At 38.1% G+C, this 24,209-nt stretch overlaps 1 protein-coding gene across 4 annotated transcripts in view; it reads left to right on the forward strand.

The window, feature by feature from the left end:
* Window positions 1-24,209, forward strand: part of ZRANB3 (zinc finger RANBP2-type containing 3) — a 44,191-nt gene that overhangs the window by 1,060 nt on the left and 18,922 nt on the right. For 2 of the 4 annotated variants that reach the window (XM_027695876.1, XM_027695875.1), the window contains exons 2-5: window positions 5,525-5,680; window positions 18,664-18,682; window positions 21,234-21,412; window positions 23,845-24,076. In XM_027695876.1, the coding sequence (XP_027551677.1) occupies window positions 5,532-5,680; window positions 18,664-18,682; window positions 21,234-21,412; window positions 23,845-24,076 (579 nt within the window). In that variant the 5' untranslated portion in view covers window positions 5,525-5,531. Of the gene's footprint in view, window positions 1-5,524; window positions 5,681-6,105; window positions 6,201-11,696; window positions 12,954-18,663; window positions 18,683-21,233; window positions 21,413-23,844; window positions 24,077-24,209 lie in introns of those variants that run through there. The other 2 variants (XM_027695877.1, XM_027695878.1) reach the window with 2 other exon arrangements.

Consider the following 24,209-nt stretch of genomic DNA (forward strand, 5'->3'; position numbering starts at 1 on the left):
GAAACTGGGTCTGTTTAGTCTGGAGAAGAGAAGGCTGAGAGACGATGTCATTAATACATATAAATATCCCAAACGTGGATGCCAAGAGAACAGTGCCAGACTCTTCAGTGGAGCCCAGCGACAGGATGAGGAGCAATGGCCATAAACTAAAACAAGAAGTTTCACCTCAACATGAGGAAGAACTTCTTGACATTGGCAGAGCACTGGGGGGTTGAGGAGTCTCCCTCTCTGGAGACATTCCAAACCCACCTGGATGTGTTCCTGTGTCACCTGCTCCAGGTGACCCTGCCTTGGCAGGAGGGTTGGATTGAATGATCTCCAAAAGTCCCTTCCAACCCTGACAATTCTGTGATTCTGTGAAATGGTTGATTAATCAATCAGCCAAGGTCCTGTGATGTTCTTTGAGCCTGGAATTCCCTATTAACTTTTACTGAACACACAGTCATGGAGCAGTTAAGGCCATCAAGTGGAAATTTATGAAGCAAAACCCTTAGTGGAAAGACTTGTTTGTTTTAAGCATCTGCTGCTGAGCTGCATTAGAAGGCTATACTTAGTGACCTATAAAAAAAAAAAAGCAGTGGGCTTATGTAATCAGCTTGTGTTGACAAACAGCTATTGGAAAACTTAAGATAGTCCTTGAAGTTGTCATCAGTCTTGCACCCAACTTTCCAACACAGAAACATGTCACCTGGGGTAATATCCTCATCAAGCTGGGTTTCAGTTGCTACCTCCAGAAGGATAATAGTCTATAGTGAAATGTGGTGTAGCAGTAGCAGTGACAGAAAGATTTCCAAGGTTGGTTTTTTTTTTCAAATTTTATTTTATTTTATTTGTATTTGCACTGCCCTTATCCCTCAGTAGTTACTTACTTTTCCAGATCAATTATGATTCTTTGAACATAATAGAAGTTGGAGCACATTACTTGGAAATATTGCTGAAGTTGTTTCTCTCATGTATGAACAGTCTACTTGCTTGAATTAAAAAAAAACCCATGTTTCAGGTTTTCTTAAAAGTTCAAGGGACATTCTCAGAAGTTTTCTTGGAAATTACAATTACTGCACAAATATGTCTATAAAACCTAGTCTCTTTTAACTTAGTATTGAAAAATAGTGTGAAGTGGACTGCATCGAATGGTCTATAGGTACATTGTTGTAGACCCCCTTCAAAAGAACTTCAGCAGACTGGAAAGGTAAGACTCACCTTTACAAAACACATGGTGACTCATCAAATATTTGCATTTATCCTGGTGTTCACAAACCCTCCACTTCATAATTTTTACTGGTTTTTATGCCCCATGAATGAATCATGCTGTAGGTCCATGAATCTTCCTCATTCCTGCTTTTAAAAGCTGGGATCATTTACCACTACCTAGTGCTGAGATACGTAAACAATTTTAGATAAATAGTTATTGGGTTTATCAATTCAGCTATTTCATCCTTGATTTCCTTTAAAACACTGGAATAAATACAATAGAGTCTGGGGTTTTTTAACTCATGAAACCTGTGCAGTTGAATGAACTCTCTGAATGAAAAGCTGGGTCTCCACACCAAACCTTTTAGGTCTATTTTGTCTGGAAAAATGTGAGTTCCAGAGCTTGTGATCTAGAGAAACGGGAAGGGCAATAGGATGGATGTTATAACAAATTGGGGGCACAGAAACAGATGAAATATTGTAGTTAAAGAATATATGCACTAGTCTTACTCTCTCCCCTGAGATCCTCTGAGACTGCGATGGGTAGAACAACAACAGATACAAACTGGTCTTCTACACTGGCTAAATTTTTTTTAAAAAGGCTATTTTTATTTCTTGACATTACCACAGTGCTGTCTGTAATTGACTGTCTCGAAACAAAACATAAATGACCACCACTGCCAAAGTCATTGTGTATGTTTTTATAATAGTCATTGTTCACCGCATGGAGTTCTTTAATTAATCACTTGGTCTATAATTATTCACCTAGTAATAAACTAAACAAAATTTTATACATATCTGGTAGCTAGTGCTTTCTGTGTTGCAGCCTTTCAAGATGGATCTCCAAAGTCAGTTTTAACCTCGTTAATGACTGATAGAGAAACATTTTTCATGGTAGCTTTGCTGTGTACTGATGACTAATATGTGCCTCCTCTAATTCAGATTTATGCTTCTAAAGCTGCATTGTTCCTATTCAGTGTCTCAGTGAAAGAATCTTGTCGTGAGCTCGTTCAACAGCAAGTTAATTGTGTTACCGTTTCATTCTCATATTGTCACTCACAACAAGCTACAGAGCAAAGCTGATCAGAAGGTGTATCATTATCTCTGCTTTTATAGAATAGAAAATTATCACAGAAAATGAGTCACAAATTTCCTTTGGAGGTGAATCACAGAACTGAGTGTTGAACAGGTTTGTTGGGTCCACCAATCCTGCAGTGTTCGTGTTCAAGCTTGGCTCTCCAGAAATGTTTGGTGTTTGTTTTTTCACCACCAGTCTTGAAGTACCTTAATCAATTTTTGAAAGAATTAAGTACTCTGTGGAAAATATTGTGATAGAACTATTGAAGGGATTATGGTTGCTTTCCCAACAGTTAGAGCTGAAACATTTCTGTTTGCTCAACTGAGAGCTGAAGTGGGTGTTTACTGGAGCTTTATGAGTTCTGTGAAATGCATCTCTTGGGCAAGCCAGAGTCTTTCCATCTCCTGTTAAGAAAAGTTCAGTGGTGGACATGCATCAGAGAGCCTTGGTGCTGATCACAGTACTTATATCTGCTGCTGGACGTTCCAGAGACCCAGGGTACAAGAATGTTGTTTCTTTAAAGATACATGAAAGATTCCACTCATAAAAATGGGGAGGAAAAATTGCCATAGTCAATAATGCAATTCCACCCAGATGGCACAGAATGCCTGGCTTGCAAAAGAAGTCTGGATTTCCTTTCTGTATAACTGGTTATTTCGTTGGCATTCAGAAGGTGACTCATCAAATAGTCACCATTTGTCTTTGGACAGGTTATGTTCCAGGTCTTCAGTCAGAGCTCTACATCAGGAGTATGTGGAGCAGCACTGGGCTTGTCTCAGTAGTTTAGCACCTTGAGGGCACTCCTGATAGGAGTCTAGGGAAGAAAGATCCTGGCTTTCTGCTGATAGTACCAGACTTACGTGAGAAGTGGGCTTTCTGTACCTTGATCCTGCTGTTGGAAGCACAACATCAGCCTCTCTCCAGCCATGGAGTTCTTCCTGCTCTGTGAATCACTTGCACTCATCCGGTGAGGAACAGCAGGTGCTCAGACCCCTGAGGTCCGTGTTTCTGAGAGCAGTGCTGTGACCATGTTTGTACAGAAGTCCTGCAGTGTGTGCATACACACACCCCCCTAGCTGTGATTCTAGGTAGGATTGCTGCTTTCATACATGAGCAATAACATTCATAGGGCTTTATATGTGGGACAAAGGACACCTCTTCAAGAATAGGCTTCTTAGAAAAGATTATCTAGCAGCTAAGTAATTTAACACAAAATAGAACAGAATCCACAGCAATGGTAAATACAACCCTTATGCCTCAAATTTGAGAGTTGATCAGTATTTAAATTTAAATTCACTCTGTTCCCTCAGTGCCCAGCAGAATGGTACATCCAAGCAGCTGTGGTTACACACCCCTTCATTGCAGAAGTGGTAATAGATGCCCAAGAAGGAATGCAGGAATGAACTGGAAGTTCTCCAGTTCAGTTCTTTCACAATGAGAATGTCATGGAACTTGCCTGTAGGCTCATGCACAGCACTTTCTTCACATTCCCCTGACTGTCTGTGATGCATATCTTGATAGACATGCCTGTAATTCATCCTATAACCAGAAAAAAAGCACTTATTCATTTTCTGTCTGCATGAATGTCATTAGTCTGACTGGCAATGCTAGTGACAGATCTTTCAAAATCCTCATTTTCGATGTTTCTGCAACAGTTAGTGGACTTCCAGAACATTCAGATCCTGTCCTTTTCCCTATCCTTCTCCCTTTTCCCACTGTTGTCAACAGTACTGGCAGTTCCTTTTTATTTTTCTCCAGATGTGGCAAATTCCCGATAACTTATATTTGCTGTGGTCTGTTCATTCCCTTTTAATTTGTATCTCCCTGATTTTAGGACTATGTTAAGTGTCTAACAAGACAGGACCTGGCTTACTGGGCCACATGGGAGGTGCAGAGCAGGGGGTCAGTGAATCCCACTCTGGAATCTCTGCTCCGCACCATGGGTGGGGCTCCACGTGCTGTGACCAAGCTGCCACTGGGGAGAGGGGTCTCTCGGGGACTGGGATCTCCCACTGATCTTGGAAAATGTCCAGTAGCAACCCCTGTGCTCATCCCCGCGGAAGTGATTTCTCAATTTTAGTCTAATGTGGGAGATGGAGCGTTGGGAAATAGAGTTGTGATAGAACAACCATCTGCAGTGTCCCCAGGTCTGTCTTACCCTGTAAGCAGTGTAAACCAGCAGGTTCCTTGGTCCTGCAGGTCCTTGCAGAGGATGATCATTTAGCTCAGCACATTTCTGCCTGTGAATGTAATGGCTCGTCCCACACATTTTTTCTGATTTCTTTCGAGTTGCTTCAGAAATAAGTCAGGATCAAAAACCCCGAGTGTACCATGTTCAGGCTTTTTGCTCTCAAACCTGGAGATACTGTTAACAGTGTAGGAACTGTATTTTGGCTGATGTTCCTTGTTCCTATGGTAATCCAGCTCCTCACACAGGCTTTGAATCCAAAATAATTCGGTAATGTTTTGATGTAAAGGTTTGCTGCTTTCTTCATGTTCAGTCAGTGCGCTGCTGCTGAGCTTTATAACCTTTTGGTTGGTTGTTTAAAGTCTACTGAAGTTAGAAGAGAGTTAAAAATATTTCTTCTCTACCCCTGTCCTTTGGACAAAACTGAGTGAAGAATCTACATTTTTAATCTGAAGTACACTATGAGAATTTTTATTGATTAGTTATGTGGTTCAATGTTGTTTCTTTCTGAGGGAAATAAAATTCCTTACTGTTTTTTTATTATTATTATTTTTTATTCTTTTTTTTCCCCTTCCCCCAAAGTGGGTGTATTTTCCTCTTTTTTCTGATTTAATTATTAGAATTAAAAATTTTAGAGGACTGTTAGTTCCATCCTCAGAAGGTTAAATAGCCTATTTTTTTTCCTAGAACTCTTCTGAAAAATATTTGCTAAAAGGTTCCATTTCAATGCCCATGAGCAAGCACTATTTGAATGGCCGGTAACTTTCATTCATGAACAGGAAACTTCCTTACATAATGATTTCATATTTTAAAGGAAGTGATACATCCTGACCTCTTCATCTTAGAATATTTTATTGGTACTGAGGTGGTGGACTCTTCCTCCAGCATGTGCATTATTTTGTGCTTTCCAGAGAGAATTCTCAAGAATTCTCGAGAAAAGTTGTGTAGATATTGAATATTTTGAGATGAAATGATTAGTATTGTTCCATGAAGCTTTATTTTTTAATGCATTGCAGACCTGTCCTGCAGGTAAAGCACCTTTTTTTTTTTGTTTTCGCTTCCCTCAGGTTCAACATGAGTGCACTCCAGGAAACACCTACACTTGAAGCTTCTCATTCAGAAAATGTTGATGCTAAGCTGTCCTTTCTACCTGAAAGACTGAGAAAGAAGCTGCTTCCTTTTCAGGAAAAAGGCATCATATTTGCACTTCAGAGAAGTGGCAGGTAAAATCCTTGTTGCATCACATGCTAAAAATAATTATTTTAGGTAAAGAAATTAATTTTTATTTATTCGATACCAGCAGCTCTTAGCTGAGATATTACAGAAACCTTTCATAAACTAGAAGGTAAAGTAGTTTAAAATGAGGATTCGTGGGTTTTTTTTCCACAGAGGATTAAAAAATGTTTAATAATGCATTCTGCAAAAGAGAATTGTAGTACCAAAGTTCTCTTCATGTAAAAGGAGGTTGATATCAGCAGGGCCACAATTTTTGTTATGTTAATAGAGAATTCTTAAAATAAGTTAATTCACATTTGATTCTTCAGTTCTTAATGGCGTGGTAGAGCTGTTAAGGGAGTGACTAACAGATCCTGATGCATCTATGTGTTAATTCTATTTTAAACTTGGTACCATTCTGGCATGTAACCAGGGTGTTCTGGAGCTCCCTGAGCTGCAGCAGCAGAGCAGAAGGAGCCCTGCAGAGAGCTCAGCAAGTGCAGCAGCTGATAGGAGAGGCATTCAACAGTTAAGTACCTGATAAATCCAAAAAAATGGTTTGTGCAGCACAGGCTGGAAATTTTTGCTGAGTAAGAACCAGTTACTGAGTTACATGGACAAAGAGGAGGGAGGGAAGTGCTACTTCCACATTTATAAAATTTAGGGAACGCAGGCAATTGCAACCTAAAGCCATGAAACTACTGTGTTCTGTTCTTTTGGAAAGTAATGGTGTTTGAGAGGCCTGGCAAAAGGGGAATTCAAATGGAAGTGGTTGTAAAGAAGGATGATTTCTGATCATTTTATCATCTCACTTAGAGCAAGAGGCTTAGGGCCTAAATTTGAATGTAATAAATGGAAAGCCCTTGGCTACCATGTCTCAGTTGATCTGATTTTAATAAGGGGAAGTGAAGTTTATAGAATATGCAATTGAGGTACATTTGCATATACAAATAGTGAAAGAACAGAAGCCATTAACATTGAAGAAACTATACACATTTAATTAATGTAGGCTAGTGGATGTGTTTGAAAGAGGCATTATCTTTTGCAGCCTATTATATAATGTAGAGGTTCCTCAGGAAGCAACTTAACTGTAGGACTGGATCCATTTTACTCAGATATTTCTTTATTCTCTTTGTTGAAGAAGTAACAATTGGCTGCAATAAGTAATCTGAAAAAGTTTGGAATTAGGCTAATGCCTCTGTCAAGGAGGGAATTATATTAGTTTCATTAGGGTTATGGGGTTTATGTTTGTTTTCTTTTTTTTTCTTGAAGCCCTTCATTAACAAGACTTTTGCATAATATGGCTCTGATGGTTTTGATGTGGCTTGCATATGGAAATATGTTCATCATGATTGCAAGAAACCTCTTCCCTTGGCACACCAAATCCTGTGTTTTAGCTGGGTCAAACTGGGGCATTGTGTGCCCACTCTCAGCCAGCTTCTATCAGAATTAAAATGTATTAATTCAAACTTTCCCAAGGAGTGTTTTTCAATCTGTCCCTTGCTCATGCAGATCTATTTCTCTTCCTGTCCCAAAACAGAGAACAAAAGCCTCTGGTGCTTGCAGCTGAATTTTCTCATTAGTTTGTGAGCCCTTGGCTCATCCAAGTCTTTCCCTTTTGTGTACTCCATAATGATTTAAATCTTTTTTCAGTATCCCCAGGGGTATATTTTAGCAGGGTCTGGTGATTTCCTGTAGAAGTGTCTTTTCTAGTTTTAAAAAATATATAAACACAGGTTTTGAAGTCAGCAATGTGTGCACCTCAGCTCATCTCTCTTCTCTCCCCCAGGCTATGCCCTCCTTGCAGTCATCACTTAATCCAGGCTTTGCTGGAGTGGAAGGAAACTGGTGTAGAGCAAGTGTAGAACAGCATCCTGTTGGCTGAAGAGATTCAATTAATTAATCTTATCTTAGGTTAGACAAGCACCCAGCCTGAAAAAGGAACTTATTATTGGAACAAACTTTTATTTCTTGCATGGAAGGGGCTGGGAGTGAACTATTAATTCCCTTATCTGTTCCTAGGTATGAAATAAATATACTGTTGTGGTTTGTGCTTTTGCTTCATTAGTAAATGAATCGAAGGCTTTTCCAGTAGATGCTCCAAGGGCATCATCTGGACTGACAGACACTGCCCAACCCTTTTCTAGGAATTGATAATTCTAGAGCCAGTAAGGCAGTGTATGGTTCAACATATGCTAAGATACCTTTTACCTCACAAACATGCCATAAAGGTAAATAACTGCAGGGCTACTTACTCCTTCCTAGAGTTTATTCTTCAGAAATGCACTTGGGAATGGCTACTTAGGGATGAATACAACATACGGTCTTTATTTATAACCTCAGACATTAATGTGCAGAAAAGATGGGTGCACACAAATTATGTCCTTGAAGACTATTTTATTTCTATGACTTTTGTTCAGTAAAGATCTAAGTTACTTTTAAAACTAGCAATAATATGTATTTATTTATTTATATGTGCTTTAAACTATCTGTTAAATAAAAAAAAACCAGCAAACTTGTCCCTTCTAGGAACATAAACTCTTAGCAATAGGCTTAGGAAATCCTGAGGAGTCACCACGTGTTGGTGAAGAGGAGGTGGCAGTGTCCAAGCACAGTACTCTGGAAAAGTGATAGAAGCTTGGGCAAAATACCCAAGTTACAGAGATACATGGGCAAATGATTGATAGCACTGATAAGGATTGTATTCAATCTCCTTTGAGCCCACATCTCTCTTTGAATACTATTGATTTTTACTGCTGCTGTTCACTAATGTAGCACTTGGAAACTCACAATCTCTTTTTACCATGTTTTCTTGTTTTATATCCTCTCTTTACAGAAGTGTGGGACATCTGTCTCGAAATACAAACAGTTTGTTCTCCTGACTGCACTATAAAAGTCAGAGGTGTGCTGTTTGAAAGTTAGTCCTTGTGCTCCTGGGTGACATGTGTTCACCATATCACTAAATGCCTTATCAGGCTTCGTCATAAAAGCTGTCAGCATGGGATCTGCAAACATCATTATTTAGTATTGCTTGCCTAGTTGATGGTATCTGCAAAAGATGCCTTCAGACACATCTTTCCTCCTAGATATGCTGGCAGAACAATTTGTTTAAGCTGTCTTGCTTGTGGATGTAAAAGAGGATTTGGAGATATTTACCAGCCACGAAAATGAGCTTTTCAATTGTAACTGTGTGCTCAAACTGTTTACTGGGGTAATCTTGTTTCCTCTTTAAGTTTTAGAGGTACTACATTAACATATATTCTGGAGGGTGATTTTTAGTTTCCCATACATGCTGGGTCAATGTTTTTTATTGAGTACAGACACAGTACAAAAGGTAAATGACCGTGGATGGCAGTATCAGGATATGCAGAGTTCATATATGGCATTAAGTTTTAATGAAAGGATATTTGTTTTGTTAGGCAGTCCCTTTCTAGAGTAAGAAAAAGTTGTGTAGTGTTTAATATTGCTTTTGGTAGTGGGGTACAGAGAACCATTGTGACAGTGAGCTGATTAGAGAATGGAGTGTCAGTGTCCTCTATTAAAATATCAAATCAGTTGCCTGCACTTCAAAATAGTACATTTTTTCCCACTGACTGTGTCTCTGATGTCTAGCAGGCTACAAAGGAGAAACACATAGTTAATTCTTTGTTAATTAGAACAGACTTTTACTTCAAAGACTTTATCAGTCTTTGTAGAAATTAATTCCCCCCTCCCACCCTCAAAGTAGACCAAAAAAAACCAGAGGTTCAAATCAAAATTTCCTCAAACCTTATGAACACAGGAAGGTTCTTCACTGGTAACGTAGAGTACACACAGTCTGCTGAGGTTTTAGTAGTTGAACCATAGAAATGTAGCTCTTGGGCAGGAAGCAAATAGAAATGTTTAGAATTCCCAGGCACAGCCCATTGTAGGGCCAGGAATTTCCGATATGTGATATTTAAATTCTTGGGTGAATTTCTATACAAATTTCTTCAGCTTTCTAGGGTGTATTAGTCACTGAGTTGTATGAAAGGTTTAATTTCCACTTGAGTTGGGTGTCTAAGGGAGTCATAGATTTTGGAAGCTGATACAGGAAGAGAAAATACATTTAGTCCCTGCACTTCTGTGCACATTTTAGTTTGTGCTGGAGCAGTGGGGCCTTTTGTCTTACACTTTTATTTAACTATTTTTCACTTTCACTGTTGTTTTTTCATTATTACTGAGTTTGCTTCTGATTTTTATGTTATCTATTAATCTTTCTTTCTCCTTCTATACAATGCCATTGTTGCTTTCTGTCTTGTGTTGCCCTTTCAAGTTACCAAGGCTTTTGTTTCACTTTGCTTTTATCTTTACCATTTTCGATCCAAGATTACTGATTGTTTTGCTTTTTCAGTGTGTTTCTTTTCTTCAGTTTCTTATCTTTGATAGTAGGTATGAATAAGAAAATAGATTTGTCTTCCATTTTCATTTTGAAGCACTAAGCCCAGTTCCATGTCTGTGTATCTGTTACTGTCTGATTTTTCTGTCCTTTGTTTGAAAGGTCACAGGTTGCTGCAAGTCGATGTTGTGATTAAATGCAAGAGCAGCTGCTTTTTGCCATTATCTAAGTTTCTTTTTGGTTTTTTTTTAGAATTAGCTACATGGTTTAAAGGAACACCACTAAAAATATTTTATTTTTATAGGCTACAGGCTACTGTTGAATTTTTCCCCAGTGTTATTTATTAGTATTTCTCTCCTGGGAGACATGTCACAGTTATTTTCAGTGGAATTTTGCTTTACTGTTTTCATCTAAGTCCTCACAACACTAGTTTCTATTAGTTTATTTAAATGTCCTAGTTTAATTTAAACAAGAAGCACACAACTTCATTTATACAGTGAAAACATTACCCATCAATTTCTAAACAAAAATGTAACAGAAATGGTTGACACAGAGAGTTAGTATTTAATGGAGCTGTAGACAGTGTTTGATAATTCTCAGTGTATTATCACTATTTATACTGATAACAGTATTTGTACTGATAATTACCAGTATTTAGGGAGAACATTTATATATTATATATATATATTATAAGAAGAATTTTTCTTCAAGTTTTATTCATATCGGGCCATTTTGTGCTCAGTAAGATGCTGAAAATCTTAGTGAGCATTCTGGCTATTTCCTTAAGAGCACATGACAGTGAGTATTTATCATTCTTACATGCTGCAGGGAAGGATGTAGAACTGGTGTCAGTACCAAACAGAACATCCTTCAATGACTCCAAACTTTGTAGTATCATTGTTGGGGAGACTGGAGTTAATTTGAATTTGTGTTATTAAACTCATGACCAATTTGATCTTAAGATGGAGAACTCAGAGTTCAGCATGAAGAAGATAAATTCACAGACAAGATGAAATTAATCATCTTTTCTTTTGGAAAATCTACTTATTCTTTTTGGTTTTGCCACACTGATGTAGAGAGAAGCCAAATTAATTAAATTTGCATGTTAGAAAATGAAATTCCCCTCACATTTGGGGTTTTTTTAAGTCATGTCTGGGAATATTTCTTTGAATGTTTCATTTTTATTTTAATTCGTACTTGGTAGCTTGCAGTATCAAGTGCCATCAACAAGTGTCTCCATTATTTGAAGATCTTCAGGTCAGAGAGAACTGGGAATAAAAATAAAATTGTAACTTTTTTATGTGACTTCTGTCTCTAGTTCTAGTAATTTGTGGTTAGATAGTCTGAGAGAGAGATTTGAAACAAGGCACAAGTCTTTGCTAGAGTAAGAAAGAAATCTTCTTTTATTCCAATATATTCAGCAACCTAGATATATAAAACTATTATAATTTTGTCCTTGAACCCTGCATAATAACAGGTGAGCAGTTGTTTCCAATATTAGAAAACAAGGCACGGAAGTAACCTCTGGGGAAAGAGAATGGAATGGCTGTTTAGTGAATTTGTAGAGGATCAAACAGTTGATATATTCCAGCTCTGAGTGTCCTGTGTTTTTAAAGAAAGGTGTCTTTTTTTTTTTAAGACGTTGGTTTGTAATGTTTCAGAGAACATTTCACATCTGAGAAGTGCCAAAGAAGAGAGAGATGATTAAATGAAGCTGCTGGCTCACAGAATGAGGTTCAGATGCAGGAAGTATGAATGAGAGACTGAGCCAAGTTCTGCAGAGCTCTCATAGCCAGGGAAACTTGTTTGGAAGTGATGCTGGAGGAACTGGGGAAGCAATTTAAATGGGACAAAAAATGCATTGTCAGTAAGTGAACGTAGAATATAATTCAGGAGAGGAACTGTGTGGGGTTAAAAAAATAGGACTTAAGAACATAGAAAAAGCAATGGTAGTAATCTAAGTATTTGCCTGGGCTTAAATGTGGACTTGTAGCAGCAGGAGTAGAGTAGAAAATACAGATTTTCAAAATACAGGGCACAATTTGTTAGAATGGAAAAGGAGAACCAAGTGAGAGAGAGACAAGTGCAGGTAATAGGGTGCCAAGAGTGATGGAGAGAGGGGGAAGTGCAGATGAATTTCCTGTTAGTTGTGTGCACTGGAAGTTTGCAGAGTGAGAATCCACAAGGAAAAGTCAGAGTGTTCAACTAAAAGCATCAGGGAGAGGGAAGAATGGGAGTGATCAGGTTGGAGTGTGTGAGACAAGTGGCTTTAATGCAAGTGAGAAGAAGTAAAGTCTTAAACATACAAGTATGAGTCATTTCTGACTGACTTAATGAAGGTTGGAAGAAGAGGAATAACATAAGCAGAAGGAAAAACTACCCCAAGGGTGACTGGGTAAGCAATTTAAATCCACATGTTCTCTGATGGCTTTGGGTTGTGTTGAAGGGGGGACAAATTGGAGTAGAGGAGATAAATCAACGTAGGAAAGATCAGCACAACTGCTTAGTTCAGAGATATATGTCAGAAAAGAAGTGGGATATTCTGTCAACAGCTGAATGGATAGTTGTTTTGAAGTATTTGGAATGTATAAAAGTAATTTGAAGGATTGCTATGGCAGAGGAACCAAGTGTAGGAGAACACAGTGGTCTTGAGAGCTTGAGGTACTGGAGAAAAAAAAGACACTGAATCTGGGAATTGTGAGAGACTAGTGATGAGACATTTTTCTAGCTAATTCTTTTCCCCATTGTGTGATTCACCTGAGTTTACAGGAGAAAGATGTGAAGACAGTACTTCTGCAGCTCTTCCAGTGCAGATAAATGCAGAGGGAGAGTCACTTGGGGATGCAGAGGTCTTTGGGAAAATCATGACAAGTACCTGAATTTCATGGAAAGTCTGCATGCTAGAGAAGACCTGCTGCTCACAGGTATTTCAGTCATGCCAGGTAACAGCAAGGTTAAGTTTGCAGCCTGGATTATCAGGAGCTGAAATTCGTTGATGTTATTCCAACTGTTCCAATTAAGTGAAGTCAGTTTTCCTTGCCCTGAGTCAGCTGGAGAACCAATTTGGCTCTGCAGCCAGTGACTGAATAGGTGAAGAGTTTTCACTATCACTATTTGGTGTCTCCTTGACTGGAGTTTTCCTCCGTTAACAGTTCAACTGATATAACCTAAAAACTTCTTGATGTGTCTGAGCTCAACCTTCAAGTTGACCACTCTGATATGTGCTGTTCCACACATCTCTGTCAAACCCAAAATACTGGAATATGTGGTCTGAGAGCTTTCAAATGTTAATAAAGCACTTTGGGTGGGTTTTTCAGTCACATGTTGAGGAGTGTTGGAGGAAAGCAGCAGACAAGCACAACCATTCTCCTCTACTCTCCTTTTGAGAACCACCAGCGCTGCAGATGTGGCAGTTTAGTGCATCTAATGTTAAAAAAAAGGTCGTTTCTTTATTATTTAGGGGTTTTTAAAATAGTGTAGTTCAGTAGCAAGGGTACAGCCTATCTTACATCTCCTGGAGCACTATTTTTGGTGAAACAACCTTGATGATTTCTGCAAGGAAGTCAGCTCTTGGTTGCAGTTTTGGGGCTGTGCTGTGATTACTGACACACAAATGGAACGCCTGCTTGCGCAGTTTTATATAAAAATGTTCTAAGTTCAGATTCCTTAAATAACCCTGGGATAAGATGTTAGTGTTAAAGTGTTGGCCTGTGAGTAGGAGGCAAATTATATGTTGTAGCGTTATATAAAACTGACTCACATGAGTAGGTGAGAATCCCAAGAATATCAGGACACCCACACTGGTGAAAGAAAGACGTGAGCTTCCTCTGTACAACATGTTCCAAAGCCTGCATTAACAAAAAACAGCTTTCATTGGCTTCAGTAGTAACAAAATTTTTCAGTGTTTTAAAAAATTAAGTGCTACTGCTTGGACTGTTTGCCTTGGAAATTGCGTTTAAAAGGAAGGAGTTTGTTCTGACAAAGCTACCTGCAGTTCTAACTATTGTTTTTTTCTGGATAAATAGGTGTTGAAAATCAGTCAAGAAGTTAAATTATCCCCACAAGCAGGCAATAGGTGTATTGGATTGCTGTACCCCTTTGACTTTTAGTCCTCCATATGAGGAAGCACAACCGTCTGGTTTAGAAAGGATATGAATGCAAGAGATTTCTGTAGTTACAAGAAACCTTTATCATCAACTGTATGATTTAGTGGGATCCTTGATTATACAGACTTCATACTTGTGCTAGTGTGGTGTTTGTCGATATTCCTTCAAGAGCAAAGTTCAAAATGAGATTCTTTCTCTTTACGAAGATCCCTTGCTGAAGTAGCCATAATTAATATAAGAGACTTTGCCTCTATTCTTTACTTGGTTAATAGTGCTGACATTTCAAAAAGGGTGACCTGAATGTAACCCAGACGCACAGAAATAGAAATGACTTTCATTTAAACATTTGTTCTTCCCCAAAACTCATTTTATAAAACTCTTTGAGCATTACCCTCTCTCTGATGCAGTCTATTTTTGTGTGCCTATATGGCATATGCCACAGGAGCTTAACCTCAGTTTCCTCCTGCTTCTGCAATGAGCTCATCTGCATAAAATTTTCAAGATCTGTTTCTCCTTCTGCTTTGCAAAGTTGATTCCAATCTTCTTGACATCAACACAACCAGGAGCTTTTCCTGGGCTCTTTGAGGTTTGAGAACTTACTCTTTTTGTCCTTCCAGAGACAGAACTTTACTGATGAGAGCTTTCAGAGGGCTCAGGTTTGGATTTCTTTCTTAGTTCCTTCACCTGTTTTTTGCTTCCTTCTGGTTTCTCTCCAGGGTTTGGCAGTAAAAATCTGTAAGTGCACCTTTGCTTGGTGCTCTATACCTTTACAAGATTGTTCTGTGACAATCTGATTCTGACTCATCCAGCTTTGTGTGGTCCCTTAAATTAAGGGATTCTCTACATTTAGAAGAAATCTCCACACACAGTGCTGGGTTTTGTGTGTAACCTCAGGTGCTTGCATTTGTTCTGTTCAGGGTGGGGGTCAGCAACAGGGTTTTGGAGCTCTGTGCACCTGAGATGAACCAGCACATAGACCTTGCTCTCTGCATGTGTGTTCACTCACCAGCGTACTGCCTGTGGCTCTTTGAGTTTGCATTTTAAAGGAAAATGTAGTTTTATTTTAGAGATAATACATCTCAAAATGAAAGGACTATTAAATCCTAGTAGAGACCTTCTGTTTATGCAAGATACTCCTGTGTCCAAATGTGTCCTGTGTCCATTGCTGACCCTACCACTGCAGGAGGGTTGTGAATAGTAGGAAGGTTGTAGCAGCATGTGCAGTACATCCCAATGAGATCCTGGTGCTTTCTACTAGGAAAAAAATAGCAGATTTCCTTGATGAATGGACAGAGATTCAAGTAAAAGCCACAGGATTCGCTCTGAAGAAGGGAAACCTTTGAAAATGAAATGGGAACGAATCTGAAAGAATTTGCCATTGACTGTGGTGCTTTTTGCAGGATTGGGCTTTGCTGCTGAGAGTAAGTGCAACTGAGATATCTAAAATGATTTTTTTCCATGCTTTTCTGAAACTTTTGCCCATGTGGGCTGAGCTTATAACAGGATATGAATGTGTGTATCATAGCTCTGATTTATATTCTTGGATGGAGCTATTATTAAGGTGTCATATGAACAGATGGGACATGAATGATGAAGCTCAGATTGGGTAACTACCAGTTGAGAGGAAATGACTAATTGAACTTCAGAGAACAAGAAGTCTGTCTTCCTGCAGTCAAAATATGCGAAACAAAAATACATATTTGTCCCTTCAATGTAGCTGAAGGTCTGTTTCTTCTGCTTTGACAGCACGGAACCTTTCTGTCCATGCTGGCAGCTTCTCTGACTGCAATAATATAGATTGTACTGAGGGTTGGTTTAAAAAGAGGCTGCATATTTCTAAGATTATGTAAAATATTGCTTTTTAACAGCTTAATGCAATTATTAGACACCTTGTGAGTTCTGTGGGATGGGCTCTGATGATGGGCAAGTTCTTTACGTTCCAAATCTGATTGTTGTGATTATAAACTGGGAACACTTGATGATTTTCCTCATGGTAAGATAAGCTATTTGTCATTGCCCTAGAATCGAATGGAAAAAATTTGGACTTACCTTTTGTAACTACATTAAGCATCTTTGGGATTCTTATTTTTGAGCTGTGAGAGCTACACAAGATGAATGCTCTAAAATGCATTACATCATAAAATAAATCAAGTATCCTCCATTTCCATTTCCACTTACATTAGTTTTATTAACTTCTAGCTGTATCATAAACTCAACCTGGTGTGCCATGTCAAAATTTTATGAAGTGTGAGTGTCAATAATGTTAATTAATTGGCATAAATTAGCAGTTTAAAAACCGTAGCACTTCAGGAATTCGAGTGTGAAGTGTGTGGATCTAAGCAGTGATTCATGTTGCTAAGTGTATCATAACAGAGGGCTTGACACCTTCAGATACTTTAACTGGAGCTTTAAAAAGCTTTGCTGGTGCTACATAAGAAGTTTCACTTCAGACATATTAAGTGGAAGTCAATAACCATGAAAACAGAAGATACTCTGTAGCACCAAAGGTTCTATGGGTGCAGTCTGAAAATGAGGGCAGAAAGAAAACCAGAACAATTTCTTAGTCATAGCAGATACTCAAGTCATCAAAGCTTAAGTGGCTACAGTTCACCCTAATGAAAAAATCTAGTTTTATGGAAAAAAAAAAAATCTATACCTGTGGTTGACATAATTCTAAAGCTTTTTGTTTTATTTGCTATTCACCTTCTAATTGTCAGAGTGATTTGTAAATCACTCTGAATTTCTTCATTGTAGCCTGTTATCCTGAAATCGAAAAAGGAGGGTCCAAATAATTCCCATATGCCAAAGAACAGTGCAATAGGATCTTATGTATTCTCACTTCGATTTGTGTGTCTGAACTGGCATAATTAACATTACATTATTTATGCAATTCTACTGAATTTAAGTTGATGTGCTGAGAAATCCTGTATTTGTCAGCACAAGTTGGCAAGGAACATTTGTGTTCCTGTCCTCTTTTCCACATTTCCTTACAACAGATGCTACTTGGTTATTGCTATATTTGTACTTTTGCCCTGATATCCTTATATTAAATAATTTTTATTGAAGAAGTTCTGTTGTTTATTCTTGAGCTGCCTCTGCTCTATGTCTGACTGTTGTAGTCACTCATTTTCTGTGTGTAAGAAGTACAACTGCAACAGTAGGTTATTGTGAATTCCAATTGATTTCAGGCCTCAAACTGTTTTAAAAAAACATGATTAATGTCCTGAAAGCACATTAATGTTGTGAATTCCAATTGATTTCAGGCCTCAAACTGTTTTAAAAAAACATGATTAATGTCCTGAAAGCACATTAATGTTGTTGGCCTCAAAGAATCTGCAGAAAGACTTGTTGTGTAAACTTCAGCTCAAGCAATTAACAAAGAGTATTTAATGAAAAAAAATCAGTCTTGGAGCAAAACCTGCCATTTTAAAATTAGAATTGTGTCTTAGTTGTCTGCAAGTAAATGTCTTTGCCCAGCTGCAAATCACAGGCATTAACACCCTAACTCAGGAGCTGCCACTAAATATAGTTCTCTTCCTGCCTTTTTCCCCTTTGGAAATCTGCAGGCTTTTTCTTGTGTTTTCTTCCTTTGTTTTCATTGCTCCATCCCCAACAGCTGGGGGGAGGGGGTTGCAAAGCAATTGCCAATACATAGTTTGTTATTTATAAAGAATTGAGTTGTATAAGAATTAATTTTTAATTCATTTTTTACCACAGTTGAAAGAAACTGGGTAAATGGGTAGACACTGGAATTTACACTGGCAGACAGAGGGTACACATAGAATCACAGAATGGTTTGGGTTGGGAGGGACCTTAAAGATCATCAAGTTCCAGGATGATGAAGAAGCTTTCATGGGCTAGAAACATTTAAGGTCCCTAGAGCCTCTTTGAGTTAAAAATGTACGTAATAAACTAAATTACTTAAAGCACCTTTTGAGAAATTCATATCAAAGGTGGCATTTAATGTTTAGAAAATGTAAATTTACAGAATTTACCAATTTAGGCTGGAGACTTGGAATTGTCATTGTTTTTGCGTGGAGTAGTTTCCAAGTGACTCCAAAATGGGCAAAAAATCAAATTCATTTTCTAATACTTTAGCTGGTACAATTGGTGGGGGAGAGGGAGTGTCTGCTTCTATTTTCAAACAAATGTGACAGCTCTGGAAAGCAGATTTTTAAAATCAGTCTGACATATAAATAATCCTTAATCATGAAGCAGCAAGAGCACTGTTGTTTCTGAAAGACAAAACAAGCCTGAAGATGCACTTCCTGCCTTGAAAATGTCTCTTAAGATTACAATTGATGTATCATTAGACCTAAGCAGCAATTCAGTTTTGCAATTGCAAATTCAGACCAAATTCACTGGTTTTAGTTGACACCTGGAGGAGTGAAGTCACCTTTTTTCCTTTCATTGGTTCTGCAAATCCACAGCTTAAATGTATAGTAATCCATTTGTAAGTATTGGTTTATTTGTTATTTTTAGTATTAATTTCTGCTTTTTCCCCCCTCTCTTTTCATTTCTTATTCAGGTGTATGATTGCTGATGAGGTAAGTGATGTTCCTGTTCCTCTGACACCATTTTGTGTTAATGTTCTTCATGCAGAGGTGACTTTTTTTGTTTGAGAGATGTGGGCAGAAAGGCTGGTAATGAAAGCAGCCTAATTCCTGTGATAGTCAGCAGATATTCTGGAAATACCTAACTGAGGAAAAAATTGAATCCTGACATGAGTTAGAATCTTTGAGAAAGCTTAGAAGGTTCCTTTTAACTGTATTTAGGTAGGTTAAATCTCATGAATTCTTCAATCTTAAAAACTTTAATTCGGGTGATTTCTTTTAAGCACTTTATAATTGCATTCTTAATGGACTAGTGGACATTTCTGGTCCAAAGAGATTTTTAACAGATATGGTTTCCAAGGATGAATTTTCTTAAACTCACTGATCAAGTGGTTGATAGTGAAAGTCATTGCTTCCATACATTTGAAAATTCACATTGTATTCCATAGTAGGGAAATCTGAGTCCAGCATTTCTTCCCACAGATAAAACATTTTTGTAATAATGCTCTTGCTGTGTTGTCAGTGTAAAACCTTTCTGAAAGAGAGGTAATATTTGGGGATTGATATAGTCTCCCTATTCTAATTTGGGTTTTTTGGCACACCAGGAGGGAGAGAGAGATGGATTACTGGGATTTAAGCATCTCCTCATACTAGAAAAATCTCATTACAACTGGAGATAAACTGGCATAGAATGTGAAATTTCTGCAAACCGTGAAGAATACAAAGTATTCAGGGGAAGAGAAAAGGGAAACTTGGGAAAAATCAAAATACCAGCAGTATATTTGTTTATTAAAAAAAAAAATTCTTATTTCCCTCCTTGAATGAGAAAATGAGCTCTGTGTAATTATGTGAGCAATAAAAAGTCCTGTAAGATATATTTATTGCAAAATAAATAATGTATATTTTGTAATGACTATAGGTCTGGCACTGGAGGAAGTATTGAGCAGTGGGATATCCTGAGCTTTTTAACTGTCTCTAAAATAAGAGAATGTTGGGGAATGAAAATATCAGTATTGTGAGTTTGCATACAAAGAGAAGCTATGTATAAAAACTGGAGATCATAGAATTACTGTACATATACCTGCATTGTGTAACTATGTAAAGGTTAAAGTAATATATGAGTGTTTTTGAGAGGTATTCTAAAAATACATTTCCGTTCTTCCCTGCAGTGAGGACAGATGTTTTTCCCTCAAAATTTCAGCTTTTTTTGTGTCATCCATTTCCATGATGGAGAAAGATAAGTTTAAATCAAAAAACAAAGACCACAATATATGGTCATGGGTGCACTGATGCCAAGAGCCCTGCTTTCACTCCTTGCTCCTTTCAGCTCAGTTGTCTTGATCATCACCAGGGACTGGGCAGTCTGAGTTAGGGACACAACTGTGGCAACAACTACAAATTAATGTTATTTTGTTGGGTTTTTTTCTTTCACTGGGATTTGTTTTCAGCTGGCCTGAGAACCCCTGTTGACACAAGGGGAGCTTGCAGGAAAATTTTAATGAAAACTTGGCAATTTTGAACAAAAACTTAGTATCACAGCAGCTTTCTGATTATTTTTATTTCTAGTAATAGTAGAAATATTCGTTATGTTTTCTTCTATACCCGGGAAATCCCTCCATTATGTCATTACATCAGTCCACTTAAATTCAATACTGGAGATGAGAGTTGTTGTTTTGTATCTCTGCTGTGAGCAGTTGGACAGGAGCAAATGAACTCCAATATCCACTGGACGCCATGGAAAACCTGCACAGAGTATTTTAAGGCCAGTCTCTGCTTTGGTGTTTAACAGGAGTCTGTAACTATCTCTTGCCATGTGAACAAACCCCTAAATTCTGGATATTATATTCATCTGTTGCTGTCTGTGGTCATAACTCACGGACAGCCTTCCTACCGTGACAGTATGAACCAAGTACTTTCTTGTTCTATACAAATATTGAATTGTTACCCCTTACCTTGTCTGTAAATATGAATTCTGACTGTGGACTTCCCACTCTGTGTTCCAGACCAAAGAGAACCCATTAGCTCTGGGGAATGAGAGCAATCGTTCCTTTTTGTTGACCTACTGGTTCAAAACCAGAGTTGTTCCCACAGACCCTTGTTTGTTCTCCAGTTGCCTCTGCAACTAAGAACAAAGTTGGTTTTATGTTACAAAAGCATCCTATATTTTTCTTTCCTTTGCATAATCTTTAAAAAATTGGTTTTTGTACCTTAACACGTTAAAGAGTTTGATATTTTTTGGTCTATGCTATTAAGAACCTGAACTGAAAATCTGAAAAGAATGGAAATGCTTCTTTTGGCTTTAACGAGCAAACCAGATATAACAAATGTATTAATCCATTTTAACAGAAACATCTTGTTTCATAAAGGATGATCTGTGGTAGCAAGTGATAATTAAACAGGTGATTAATTAAACTATGTGATGAGCTCTTCAACTTGGTTTCCTTTAGCTGGCTCTGTCTTTGCAAATTCTTTTTAGCTCTTCTGAGTGGAAGATGCTTTCTGAGCTGAGGCTTCTGTGTTTAATCTTGTTCTTTTCTTTTCCCAGATGGGGTTGGGTAAAACCATTCAAGCAATTGCCATTTCATATTACTACAAAAATGAATGGCCTCTCCTGATTGTGGTGCCTTCCTCTCTGAGGTACCCTTGGGTTGATGAGATGGAGAAGTGGATTCCAGAGCTCTCTCCAGACGACATTACCATCATCCAGAACAAAACTGATGTTGGGTGAGTAAAACTGGTTATTCTTCTATGGAAAGCCTTTGTTCTCTACCCCCTGCTCAAGGAGGGCCACCCTCTGGGATGTCAGATAACCCCCCTGGAATATCAGATATACCCTCTGGGATATCAGCCACTCCTCCCAGTTTTGTGTAATTTTTTTATAGTAGTTACTCATTTTCTTTGAAGTGCAGAGATCTGGATTTTTGCAAAGTAGCAAGTGCTTGTCTGCTGAAAATTAGATGCCTTCAGCGTGTCTCAGATTGAACATACACAGTTATTTCTCAACTCTGATGAATTCATCAGCTTCTGTAAAACATTTTTTGAAAACTTCTGGTAACGTTACAAAATGAGGAGGTAATTACTGTTAAAATTCTATTTAGTGCACTGAGAAAATCTGTAAGTTAGAATAAGTAATCCCTAAATAACTGAAAAGGTCATTGTGACCTAGGCTTTCTATCTTTAGACTTAACAGCATGAATTCATCAAAGAGAGGCTACGTCTGGTGTGTTGGTAGAATAACTCCCCTGTTACCCTGAATTACAAGGGTTTTTTAGTCTGCTTTACTGTAAATGACTTGGGTGGTTTCATGGTAATGTTTGGGTGTTGTTCTAAAACTTCAGTATGAGGGAGACTGATCTTCTTGTGGTCTGGGGAGCATCAGAAAGTGACTTGACCACCAGGATGTGCCACTTGGAACCTTCCTTGTGGGAACCACAGAAATCCAACTGAAAAGAGGTTAGAGCTTAATTGCTGCTGATAGTCAAGATTTAAGTTTATCATTGGAATATAAGAACTAAAATGAGCCTTTTTTTGAGCTATTTAACTAAAAGGCACTTAAACTTAATGATTACAGTGCTGAATGTAGAAAGGGGAAATGTGGAGTAAGAAAAATGATGGCAAAATGAAATGGCAAACAAAATCTTGTTCTTTTTATATTTTAAGAGTTTTTTCAATGAGTACACCTTAACCATTATCACTTCTATTCAACAACAAGGAAAGATGAAAACTTGGGTTTCTAGTTGTTTAAACTTAACTCCCAGGAGGCTTCCTAGCCACAAGTGAGGTTGTGTTGAATTAATTAATATTTTAACATTAGAAAGTGTTTTATGCATTTGCAAGAAAATGCAAAAATACAACTGCCAAACTTGGTTTAGCATTTTGTTACATTCTGCTTCCATATGTTCAGCTTTGATTTCTCTCAGTTCAATCCTTTGCTTTTCTTCAAAACTTCAGCAAGTAAATTTACTGTTGGAGTGTTGTTTGACTTTTTGATTTAAATGGGTTAAAATATACTTAGGCATCAATTAAGGTTCTTGTAATTTCTAGCTACATTTGAAATTGGATGTTTACTGAATATGTTGGTTCCCTAAGAATAAATAGATTTATTTGTAAATTTTTATACACACTTCATAGAGGGATAGAGGATATTCTTGTTTTCCTGGTTGCTCCATTTCTCAGTGCAGAACAGCCAGAGTCTGTGGTGCAGTGACCACAGTGCTCCAGCCATTGCCTCTTCCATAGCCAGCAGTGTGCACATGCACATACTCCCTTCCTCTTAAATGCTCAAGGAAACTTCAACTTGGTTTTTTGATCTCTTGCTACTGAAGAAAAGACAAAAATCATGCCAGCAGAGCAGTGGTGCCTGACAGATGGGTGCACCAGCTCTGACCCTCGTTCTGGTGATTTCTGTCAAACAGCTTTCAGTTCCTGTGCTGCTCAAAGGCTCCTGAAGGGCCACAGTGCTCTCTAGTGATTTTAAAATCAATTTGTGGACCTATATACATCCCTAAATTTATTAGGATGAGTTCATTTCCAATTAAATACTAATTTTTCATCTTGTGTTTTTGCGGTTCCCTGCTTCCAGGTTTTTTGTTTTCTTCATATTCTGTTTGAGAAAAAAAGTTGGATAGAGAGCTCTGGCAGGAATGTTTTCTCCACATGGTTGAGGTTCAGGCCAGACTGTACTTTTACAGTGCCCAGATACTCAGGGACAGTCTAGACAGTCATCTTAGGATGCTGTACCCAGAGCAGTAGAGGGCTTGCACAGAGACATTATTGCTTCAGGTGTTTGGGTGCTAATGCTGTGTGTAACTTGTTATCCAGAAAGTGGATTTGTCCCATGTGATACTGTGGGCACAGGTTGAAGCAATACAGCCAGATACATGACAGTCCTTTTAAATGCAATTTATGGCTTCTGAAAATATGTGTGTGTGTGTGTGTGTATGTGTGTGTGTGTGTGTGTGTGTGTGTGTGTGTGAAAAGTGTGAGACATTTTAAACACAAAAACAAAGTTAATTGTTCACCTGACAGCCCACTAGCCAATCAATCCAAAAAGAGACATTCATACCTTCCTAAATTAATTTTTTATCAACTCTTTGCCATTTTGCTTTTCCTACAATGAAAATTTACCAAGAAAATGTGTGGATTTTCTCTTTTAGGGGAATATCAACCAGCAAAGTAACGATTCTGGGGTATGGCCTGTTAACTTCTGATGCACAGACTTTGATAGACACTTTGTACAGGCAGAACTTCAAGGTGGTTGTGGTTGATGAGTCTCACTACATGAAATCCAGAAACGCCACCCGCAGCAAGATCTTACTGCCAATTGTGCAGAAAGCTCTGAGAGCTGTGCTTCTTACTGGGACTCCTGCTCTGGGAAGACCTGAAGAGGTATTTGATGTCCTGTGTTGTGTTTTGGGGCTTTTATAAGGGTGGTGTCAGTAATAAATGAAGAGTTCTGCAGTTTTCTTGAGTATATACAATTATGTGCATTGTGACATCCAGAAGTGCACTGACTGCGTTG

The sequence above is a fragment of the Neopelma chrysocephalum genome, unplaced genomic scaffold (assembly GCF_003984885.1).
Source record: "Neopelma chrysocephalum unplaced genomic scaffold, ASM398488v2 Primary Assembly neopelma1_103b, whole genome shotgun sequence".
In the NCBI taxonomy this organism is placed as follows: domain Eukaryota; kingdom Metazoa; phylum Chordata; class Aves; order Passeriformes; family Pipridae; genus Neopelma; species Neopelma chrysocephalum.